A 12,406-nucleotide genomic window follows, 5' to 3' on the forward strand; every position below is an offset into this window, starting at 1 on the left:
AGTTAAAGGAAAAAAAGAAAAGTTAATTGGCCTAGGACAGATACTGTGCCTTTGGCCATGGTGGGCTAAACATTAATTTATGTCTAACTTTCAGTGAGCAAATGAAAATAATCTAAATGATAAGGTGTTATCAGAACAAACAAGTTTTCTGCTATTTCACGTGAAACACCATAATTAAAACTACATCCTGATAGGAGTCAGTTACATGATGATCATCTTCAATACCCCAGGGGTTACTATCAATGTCTACTCCTGCACTAAGTCACAGGGGTTACTATCAATGTCTACTCCTGCACTATGTCACAGGGGTTACTATCAATGTCTACTCCTGCACTATGTCACAGGGGTTACTATCAATGTCTACTCCTGCACTATGTCACAGGGGTTACTATCAATGTCTACTCCTGCACTATGTCACAGGGGTTACTATCAATGTCTACTCCTGCACTAAGTCACAGGGGTTACTATCAATGTCTACTCCTGCACTAAGTCACAGGGGTTACTATCAATGTCTACTCCTGCACTATGTCACAGGGTTACTATCAATGTCTACTCCTGCACTATGTCACAGGGGTTACTATCATGTCTACTCCTGCACTATGTCACAGGGGTTACTATCAATGTCTACTCCTGCACTATGTCACAGGGGTTACTATCAATGTCTACTCCTGCACTAAGTCACAGGGGTTACTATCAATGTCTACTCCTGCACTAAGTCACAGGGGTTACTATCAATGTCTACTCCTGCACTATGTCACAGGGGTTACTATCAATGTCTACTCCTGCACTATGTCACAGGGGTTACTATCAATGTCTACTCCTGCACTATGTCACAGGGGTTACTATCAATGTCTACTCCTGCACTATGTCACAGGGGTTACTATCAATGTCTACTCCTGCACTAAGTCACAGGGGTTACTATCAATGTCTACTCCTGCACTATGTCACAGGGGTTACTATCAATGTCTACTCCTGCACTATGTTAAACTGTAGGCTCTGTGTACTACAAATGACTGGTGTGGTCCTTTGATTAACAGAATCAAATAATGGAACACTGTGGTCAAGGATTTATAAGTGAGAAGGATTTGTCACTTGGGATTATGGGCAAGTACGTTGCAAAAGTTTTTGTGTTTGTGCACTGACAGTGACAATGGGCGGCGACTTATTTTAGCCAGCGCAGCATTTGATGTAGCGTATGGGTGCCAGGCATACCGTTTTACTTTCTGAAGAGGGCCATCATTTCATGATCTGTCATATTTTTTTAATGAAAATTTAAGACATTTCTTCTTAATCTCCCGTCCTTAAAACAAAAACTTAACATTGTGATTAACTAAACTTTACATTGGGGCTTCTTAAATTGACTCGATAAGACAAGTATTTGTTGAGAAAAATGGTTTTTATTCACCGTTCATAGGGTCTCGTGTGGTGTTTAGTAGTGTAAAGAGACAGGGACAAATCCTCCTCACTTAAAAATCCTTGCTATGGTTGACTGTATAGTTGGGCGTTGTTCCTGCAATCTTCAACAGGAAGTCTCTGTCGTCCTGTAAAATGGTCAGTTTCTTTTCTCCTGAACTGCCTTCATTTTTACTATGACATAGTGCAGTGGTGGATATAACGACAGTGATAGTAACCTCTGGAGTATCAAGGATACATTATGTCAAGCTTCCACTGATATGGAATGAAACATATGTGGTAATAAATAACAAAATAAAACATGTAAATAAACAACTGTGTAAACACAGCACATTACACATAACACAAAAAAATAAAACTGAGGTCTAAAAAACAGGTACTGTAAACCTCTTCATTTTCACAAGATTAGATTTTTGCTTAATTCTGCAGGAGAAATCAAGCACACATTCAAAATTTTTCATGAGTAATTGCATGAAAGATGATAAAAATGGGTTAATAGCCCTTGATCACAAAGTAATGAATTTGCCAATATGTTGAAATTAACGAAGGCACAAAATATAGTACATGTGAAAATATAGTATTTTAGAGTACACAGTACTAGTCAATGATAAGGACTTTGGTGTGGCACCCTGTAGGACTCCTGGCCATTTAAAAAATAAACATCATCATACTAGTGAGTTGTGTGAACCCTAAATCTGATTCATTGATTATGCTGCAACTTTACTGTAAAATGTCACAAATCCTTGACAATATATCATCATTCCTTTTAATATTTAGCACTTTTAATTATAAAATTAATACTTCATAATTATAGAAAATTGTACATGTGAATTCAATTACTTTAACACAATGATGATAAAATTCTAGAATCAAACATCAAAAAATTATATTTATCATTTTGAAAAAATTATATTATGACCTAGTCCAAATCTTCATGTATGATACTAGTTTCATTCTATGCAAAGGTCTACTTGTCAGATGTCAAGGTCAGTTGTCAAGGTCATTGTCTTAGGTCAAAATGTTGACATTATTAAACTAATATCAAAGTCTTAAAGGTTATCAAGTCAAAGCTCAAGGTCACTATATTGGTATCAAAGTCTCCGAGGATTTAAGGTCAAGTGTCAAGGTCATTGATCTATTTATATATAAGGCAATATATCTGTCATTGGACAGAGTGATACAAGGCACATTTATTGCTAACTAAAGCACATTGATATATTTCTATGACATAGAAGACAATACATCAATTCTATACCTGAATACACTGATGACTATTTGTAAGACTGTGGAGAACTAAACTTTGGACTCGCGCTCCAAATCAGCATACCCAGTCGTCAGGTTCTGTTTCCGTACAACACTGCCGCCATGTCGTAACTTAAAACTCCCATAATGCCATACTCTATTTTTATCTTCTTCCATTAATGTATGCAACTGAAAATGAAATATTATAAAGGTAGAGTTCAGGTGCTAATAGGGTCAAGGTTAGAGTTAATATTAGGATTAATTATTGGGGTTAGGGTTAACATCAGGATCAACTATTGGGGTTAGAGTTAACATCAGGATTAACTATTGGGGTTAGAGTTAACATTAGGATTAACTATTGGGGTTAGAGTTAACATCAGGATTAACTATTGGGGTTAGAGTTAGAGTTAACATCAGGATTAACTATTGGGGTTTGGGTTAGAGTTAACATCAGGATTAACTATTGGGGTTAGAGTTAACATCAGGATTAACTATTGGGGTTAGAGTTAACATCAGGATTAACTATTGGGGTTAGAGTTAACATCAGGATTAACTATTGGGGTTAGAGTTAACATCAGGATTAACTATTGGGGTTAGAGTTAACATCAGGATTAACTATTGGGGTTAGAGTTAACATCAGGATTAACTATTGGGGTTAGAGTTAACATCAGGATTAACTATTGGGGTTAGAGTTAACATCAGGATTAACTATTGGGGTTAGAGTTAACATTAGGATTAACTATTGGGGTTAGAGGATTAACTATTGGGTTAAGTTAACATCAGGATTAACTATTGGGTTAGAGTTAACATTAGGATTAACTATTGGGTTAGAGTTAACATCAGGATTAACTATTGGGGTTAGAGTTAACATCAGGATTAACTATTGGGTTAGAGTTAACATCAGGATTAACTATTGGGTTAGAGTTAACATCAGGATTAACTATTGGGGTTAGAGTTAACATCAGGATTAACTATTGGGGTTAGAGTTAACATTAGGATTAACTATTGGGGTTAGAGTTAACATCAGGATTAACTATTGGGGTTAGAGTTAACATCAGGATTAACTATTGGGGTTAGAGTTAACATCAGATTACTATGGGTTTGGTTAGTAGTTAACATCAGGATTATCTATTGGGGTTAGAGTTAACATCAGGATTAACTATTGGGGTTAGAGTTAACATTAGGATTAAACTATTGGGGTTAGAGTTAACATCAGATTAACTATTGGGGTTAGGGTTAACATCAGGATTAACTATTGGGGTTAGAGTTAACATCAGGATTAACTATTGGGGTTAGAGTTAACATCAGGATTAACTATTGGGGTTAGAGTTAACATCAGAATTAACTATTGGGGTTAGGTTAACATCAGGATTAACTATTTGGGTTAGAGTTAACATCAGGATTAACTATTGGGGTTAGAGTTAACATCAGGATTAACTATTGGGTTTTAGGTTAGAGTTAACATCAGGATTAACTATTGGGGTTAGAGTTAACACATTCAGGATTAACTATTGGGGTTAGAGTTAACATCAGGATTAACTATTGGGGTTAGAGTTAACATCAGGATTAACTATTGGGGGGTTAGAGTTAACATCAGGATTAACTATTGGGGTTAGAGTTAACATCAGGATTAACTATTGGGGTTAGAGTTAACATCAGGATTAACTATTGGGGTTAGAGTTAACATCAGGATTAACTATTGGGGTTAGAGTTAACATCAGGATTAACTATTGGGGTTAGAGTTAACATCAGGATTAACTATTGGGGTTAGAGTTAACATCAGGATTAACTATTGGGGTTAGAGTTAACATCAGGATTAACTATTGGGGTTAGAGTTAACATCAGGATTAACTATTGGGGTTAGAGTTAACATCAGGATTAACTATTGGGGTTAGAGTTAACATCAGGATTAACTATTGGGGTTAGAGTTAACATCAGGATTAACTATTGGGGTTAGAGTTAACATCAGGATTAACTATTGGGGTTAGAGTTAACATCAGGATTAACTATTGGGGTTAGAGTTAACATCAGGATTAACTATTGGGGTTAGAGTTAACATCAGGATTAACTATTGGGGTTAGAGTTAACATCAGGATTAACTATTGGGGTTAGAGTTAACATCAGGATTAACTATTGGGGTTAGAGTTAACATCAGGATTAACTATTGGGGTTAGAGTTAACATCAGGATTAACTATTGGGGTTAGAGTTAACATCAGGATTAACTATTGGGGTTAGAGTTAACATCAGGATTAACTATTGGGGTTAGAGTTAACATCAGGATTAACTATTGGGGTTAGAGTTAACATCAGGATTAATATCTATTGGGGTTAGAGTTAACATCAGGATTAACTATTGGGGTTAGAGTTAACATCAGGATTAACTATTGGGGTTAGAGTTAACATCAGGATTAACTATTGGGGTTAGAGTTAACATCAGGATTAACTATTGGGGTTAGAGTTAACATCAGGATTAACTATTGGGGTTAGAGTTAACATCAGGATTAACTATTGGGTTTTAGGTTAGAGTTAACATCAGGATTAACTATTGGGGTTAGAGTTAACATCAGGATTAACTATTGGGGTTAGAGTTAACATCAGGATTAACTATTGGGGTTAGAGTTAACATCAGGATTAACTATATTGGGGTTAGAGTTAACATCAGGATTAACTATTGGGGTTAGAGTTAACATCAGGATTAACTATTGGGGTTAGAGTTAACATCAGGATTAACTATTGGGGTTAGAGTTAACATCAGGATTAACTATTGGGGTTAGAGTTAACATCAGGATTAACTATTGGGGTTAGAGTTAACATCAGGATTAACTATTGGGGTTAGAGTTAACATCAGGATTAACTATTGGGGTTAGAGTTAACATCATGGGTAGATTAACTATTGGGGTTAGAGTTAAACATCAGGATTAAATCAGGATTAACTATTGGGGTTAGAGTTAACATCAGGATTAACTATTGGGGTTAGAGTTAACATCAGGATTAACTATTTTGGGGTTAGAGTTAACATCAGGATTAACTATTGGGGTTAGAGTTAACATCAGGATTAACTATTGGGGTTAGAGTTAACATCAGGATTAACTATTGGGGTTAGAGTTAACATCAGGATTAACTATTGGGGTTAGAGTTAACATCAGGATTAACTATTGGGGTTAGAGTTTAACATCAGGATTAACTATTGGGGTTAGAGTTAACATCAGGATAACTATTGTGGTTAGAGTTAACATAGGATTAACTATTGGGGTTAGAGTTAACATCAGGATTAACTATTGGGGTTAGAGTTAACATCAGGATTAACTATTGGGGTTAGAGTTAACATCAGGATTAACTATTGGGGTTAGAGTTAACATCAGGATTAACTATTGGGGTTAGAGTTAAAACATCAGGATTAACTATTGGGGTTAGAGTAAACATCAGGATTACTATTGGTGGTTAGAGTTAACATCAGGATTAACTATTGGGGTTAGAGTTAACATTCAGGATTATCTATTGGGTTAGAGTAAACATCAGATATAACTATTGTGGGTTATGAGTAAACATCAGGATAAAACTATTGGGGTTAGAGTTAACATCAGGATTAACTATTGGGGTTAGAGTTAACATCAGGATTAACTATTGGGGTTAGAGTAAACATCAGGATTAACTATTGGGGTTAGAGTTAACATCAGGATTAACTATTGGGGTTAGAGTTAACATCAGGATTAACTATTGGGGTTAGAGTTAACATCAGGATTAACTATTGGGGTTAGAGTTAACATCAGGATTAACTATTGGGGTTAGAGTTAACATCAGGATTAACTATTGGGGTTAGAGTTAACATCAGGATTAACTATTGGGGTTAGAGTTAACATCAGGATTAACTATTGGGTTAGAGTTAACATCAGGATAACTAATTGGGGTTAGAGCTTAAACATCAGGATTAACTATTGGGGTTAGAGTTAACATCAGGATATAACTATTGGGGTTAGAGTTAACATCAGGATTAACTATTGGGGTTAGAGTTAAACATAACTTATTGGGGTTTAGAGTTTACATCAGGACTAACTATTGGGGTTAGAGTTAACATCAGGATTAAAATTATTGGGGTTAGAGTTAACATCAGGATTAAATATTGCGGGTTAGAGTTAAATTCAGGATTAAACTATTGGGTGTTAGATGTTAACATCAGGATTGAACTATTGGGGGTTAGAGTAAACATCTGGATTAACTATTGGGGTTAGGAGTAAACATCAGGATTAAACTATTGTGGTTAAGAGTTAACATCAGGATTAACTATTGGGGATAGCGTTAACACAGGATTAATTGGGGTTAGAGTTAACATCAGGATTAACTATTGGGGTTAGAGTAAACCATCAGGATAACTTATTGGGGTTAGAGTTACCCATCATGATTAAACTATTGGGGTCTAGAGTAAACATCATTGGGGTTAGATTAACTTATTGGGGTTTTGAGTTAACATCAGGATTAACTATGAGTGGTTAGAAGTTTAAACCATAAGGATTAACTATTGGGGTCTAGAGTTAACATCAGGGATTATCTATTGGCGGTTAGAGTTAAAATCAGGATTAACTATTGGGGTTAGAGTTAACATCAGGCATTAACTATTGGGGTTAGAGTTAAACATCAGGATTAACTTATTGGTGTTAGAGTTAACATCAGGATTTAACTTTGGGGTATTTAGAGTTAACATCAGGATTAACTATTGGTGTCTAGAGTTAACATCACGGATTTAACTATTGGGTTAGAGTTAACATCAGGACTTAACTATGGTGTTAGAGTTAACATCAGGATTAACTATTGGGTTAGAGTTATAACATCAGGATTAACCTCATTGGTGTTAGAGTTAACATCAGGAATAACTATTGTGGGTTAAGTTGTTTAAATTCAGGATTAACATTGGTGTATAGGAATCAAAATTCTTTATTTGATACTTGAACACCTGTAATCGTGACACCTTCGTGACACCTTCGTGACACCTAGTCGTGACACCTTCGTGACACCTTCGTGACACCTTCGTGACACATCCTAGCCTATAACTATTGGGATTTTCTATGTTACTAAATTTGGTGTTCTTAGGTCTATATGTAACATATGGTAATCTGTTACCTAACATTTATGTCTGGACTGAAGGTTTTCTGGATTATTCGGGGGTCCACAGTATTCTAAATTTTTAAAACATTGATTTAATACAAGTAATTTTCCATTCCACAATACTGGTATCTGTTATCCACCTACAATGTTCACTTTCACTCTGAAAGGACTTAATATATTGGAGAAATTCAGAATGTTCCACTTACCGATCGTCTACAATCTTCACTTAACTGATCTATGACTCGATCTTCACTTACCAATCGTCTCACGATCTTCACTTACCAATCGTCTACGATCTTCACTTTACTGATCTATTACGATCTTCACTTACCAATCGTCTACGATCTTCACTTACGAACGTCTACGATCTTCACTTACCAAACGGTCTACGATCTTCACTTACCGAAGCGTCCTAACGATCTTCACTTGCCATCACCTACGAACTCACTTGCAGGGATCTTCCACTTACCAATCTACTTTGATCGTCATTACCAATCTACATTAGATCTTCAACTTACCGATCTGCTTAGCTCAAAATATCCCTGATTAGTATAACCCTGAACTTGTCTGTAGTAACGTCTTTCAACTTTTATATCCTACACAAAAGAACATAATAATCATTAAAAATTCAGATATATGTTTTTAAAGACAAAACAAGAAACTTAAATTGATTTAAAGATCAAAAAACATCAGAAGTTAAAAAAAGTAACTATTGAGTTAAGGATAGACTTTCTAAGGACTAGTTAAAAATTAACTATCAACAAAACAAGGTTTATCATCAGGGATTATCGTATTGGGGTTATATGTATCTTCCCGATCTCATCAATTGTACAATTTGGACATGTTATTAATTCATAAAACACAACTTTGCTATACAATGGAATAGAGTTAACATCTTATATGAGGATCTAAAACACATCTTATCTATTGGCAGGTATATCGTAGTCGAACATCAGGATGTAAAATCAACTGAATTGTCTTTTATCAGTTAATCTCCCTTATCAAACTTGTCTCCCCTCTCAGCTCGAAAGTTTTGGTAAGGTCCCATGATCACTTGACTACCGTATTGACTATATTATGCCTATAAAACACATACTTACTCAATAGCTGAATGGTACAAAATGGCAGGAATCCACAAACATCAGAGAGAATACATTGATTGTGCCCAACAATGTGCCTCCGCATGCGAACGCAACTAAACACATTACATCAGGGAAGAATATACTGATTGTCCAAAACCAATGATTGTCCCAACAATGTTACTCCGCATGAAAGCGAACTAAAACAACAACATCAGGAGAGAATATAATGACTTGTCCAGACAATATTACTCCACAGTGAAAGCACCTAAAACACAACATAGGAGAGAATACAAACAATGTTACTCCGCATGAAAGCAACTAAAAACACAACATAAGAGAGAGAATACAATGATTGTCCTGACAATGTTTACTCTGCATGAAAGCAACTAAAAAAACACACATAAGAAGAGAATACAATGATTGTCCCGACAATGTTACTCCGCATGAAAGCAACTAAAACACAAACATGACAGAGAGGGAATACAATGATTGTCCTGACAATCGTTACTCTCGACATGAAAGCAACTAAAAACACAACATAAGAGAGAATACAATGATTGTCCCTGACAATGTTACTCTGAATGAAAGCAACTGATAAAACACAAACATAAGAGAGAAATACAATGATTGTCCCCTGACAATGTTACTCTGCATGAAAGCAACTAAACACAACATAAGAGAGAATACAATGATTGTCCTGACAATGTTACTCTGCATGAAAGCAACTAAAAACACAACATAAGAGAGAATACAATGATTGTCCTGACAATGTTACTCCGCATGAAAGCAACTAAAACACAACATAAGAGAGAATACAATGATTGTCCTGACAATGTTACTCCGCATGAAAGCAACTAAAACACAACATAAGAGAGAATACAATGATTGTCCTGACAATGTTACTCCGCATGAAAGCAACTAAAACACAACATAAGAGAGAATACAATGATTGTCCAACAATGTTTACTCCACATGAAAGCAACTAAAACACAACATAAGAGAGAGAATACAATGATTGTCCTGACAATGTTACTCCACATGAAAGCAACTAAAACACAACATAAGAGAGAATACAATGTTATTGTCCATGACAAGAATTGTTACAATGTTACTCCGCATGAAAGCAACTAAAACACAACATAAGAGAGAATACAATGATTGTCCTGACAATGTTACTCCTGCATGAAAGCAACTAAAACACAACATAAGAGAGAATACAATGATTGTCCTGACAATGTTACTACCTATGATCCGCATGAAAGCAACTAAAACACAACATAAGAGAGAATACAATGATTGTCCTGACAATGTTACTCTGCATGAAAGCAACTAAAACACAACATAAGAGAGAATACAATGATTGTCCCAACAATGTTACTCCACATTAAAGCAACTAAAACACAACATAAGAGAGAATACAATGATTGTCCTGACAATGTTACTCTGCATGAAAGCAACTAAAACACAACATAAGAGAGAATACAATGATTGTCCTGACAATGTTACTCCGCATGAAAGCAACTAAAACTAAACACAACATAAGAGAGAATACAAATGATTGTCCCTGACAATGTTACTCTGCATGAAAGCAACTAAAACACAACATAAGAGAGAATACAATGATTGTCCTGACAATGTTATCTCGCATGAAAGCAACTAAAACACAACATAAGAGAGAATACAATGATTGTCCTGACAATGTTACTCCCATGAAAGCAACTAAAACACAACATAAGAGAGAATACAATGATTGTCCTGACAATGTTACTCCGCATGAAAGCAAACTAAAACACAACATAAGAGAGAATACAATGATTGTCCTGACAATGTTACTCTGCATGAAAGCAACTAAAACACAACATAAAGAGAGAATACAATGATTGTCCCAACAATGTTACTCCGCATGAAAGCAACTAAAACACAACATAAGAGAGAATACAATGATTGTCCTGACAATGTTACTCTGCATGAAAGCAACTAAAACACAACATAAGAGAGAATACAATGATTGTCCTGACAATGTTACTCTGTATGAAAGCAACTAAAACACAACATAAGAGAGAATACAATGATTGTCCTGACAATGTTACTCTGCAATGAAAGCAACTAAAACACAACATAAGAGAGAATACAATGATTGTCCTGACAATGTTACTCTGCATGAAAGCAACTAAAACACAACATAAGAGAGAATACAATGATTGTCCTGACAATGTTACTCTGAATGAAAGCAACTAAAACACAACATAAGAGAGAATACAATGATTGTCCTGACAATGTTACTCCGCATGAAAGCAACTAAAACACAACATAAGAGAGAATACAATGATTGTCCCGACAATGTTACTCCGCATGAAAGCAACTAAAAAACACAACATAAGAGAGAATACAATGATTGTCCTGACAATGTTACTCCGCATGAAAGCAACTAAAACACAACATAAGAGAGAATACAATGATTGTCCTGACAATGTTACTCCACATGAAAGCAACTAAAACACAACATAAGAGAGAATACAATGATTGTCCCAACAATGTTACTCCGCATGAAAGCAACTAAAACACAACATAAGAGAGAATACAATGATTGTCCTGACAATGTTTACTCTGACATGAAAGCAACTAAAACACAACATAAGAGAGAATACAATGATTGTCCTGACAATGTTACTCTGCATGAAAGCAACTAAAACACAACATAAGAGAGAATACAATGATTGTCCTGACAATGTTACTCCTGCATGAAAGCAACTAAAACACAACATAAGAGAGAATACAATGATTGTCCTGACAATGTTACTCTGAATGAAAGCAACTAAAACACAACATAAGAGAGAATACAATGATTGTCCTGACAATGTTACATGAAAGCAACTAAAACACAACATAAGAGAGAATACAATGATTGTCCTGACAATGTTACTCTCCAATGAAAGCAACTAAAACACAACATAAGAGAGAATACAATGATTGTCCTGACAATGTTACTCTGCATGAAAGCAACTAAAACACAACATAAGAGAGAATACAATGATTGTCCTGACAATGTTACTCTGCATGAAAGCAACTAAAACACAACATAAGAGAGAATACAATGATTGTCCTGACAATGTTACTCTGCATGAAAGCAACTAAAACACAACATAAGAGAGAATACAATGATTGTCCTGACAATGTTACTCCGCATGAAAGCAACTAAAACACAACATAAGAGAGAATACAATGATTGTCCTGACAATGTTACTCTGCATGAAAGCAACTAAAACACAACATAAGAGAGAATACAATGATTGTCCTGACAATGTTACTCTGCATGAAAGCAACTAAACACACAACATAAGAGAGAATACAATGATTGTCCTGACAATGTTACTCTGCATGAAAGCAACTAAAACACAACATAAAAAGAGAATACAATGATTGTCCTGACAATGTTACTCTGCATGAAAGCAACTAAAACACAACATAAGAGAGAATACAATGATTGTCCTGACAATGTTACTCTGCATGAAAGCAACTAAAACACAACATAAGAGAGAATACAATGATTGTCCTGACAATGTTACTCT

The 12,406-nt window shown here is 35.3% G+C and overlaps 1 protein-coding gene across 1 annotated transcript in view; it reads right to left on the minus strand.

The window, feature by feature from the left end:
* Positions 1-590: 590 nt before the first annotated feature.
* The window catches only part of LOC138310162 (ADAM 17-like protease), a 38,442-nt gene continuing 26,626 nt past the window's right edge, over positions 591-12,406 (minus strand). Inside the window, exons 21-24 of the mRNA XM_069251286.1 lie at positions 11,315-11,393; positions 9,087-9,102; positions 8,274-8,351; positions 591-2,880 (exon numbers count right to left, since the gene is read on the minus strand). Coding sequence (XP_069107387.1) covers positions 2,707-2,880; positions 8,274-8,351; positions 9,087-9,102; positions 11,315-11,393 — 347 coding nt within the window. The 3' untranslated portion in view covers positions 591-2,706. The remainder of the gene's footprint in view (positions 2,881-8,273; positions 8,352-9,086; positions 9,103-11,314; positions 11,394-12,406) is intronic.

The sequence above is a fragment of the Argopecten irradians genome, chromosome 16 (assembly GCF_041381155.1).
Source record: "Argopecten irradians isolate NY chromosome 16, Ai_NY, whole genome shotgun sequence".
Lineage (NCBI taxonomy): Eukaryota > Metazoa > Mollusca > Bivalvia > Pectinida > Pectinidae > Argopecten > Argopecten irradians.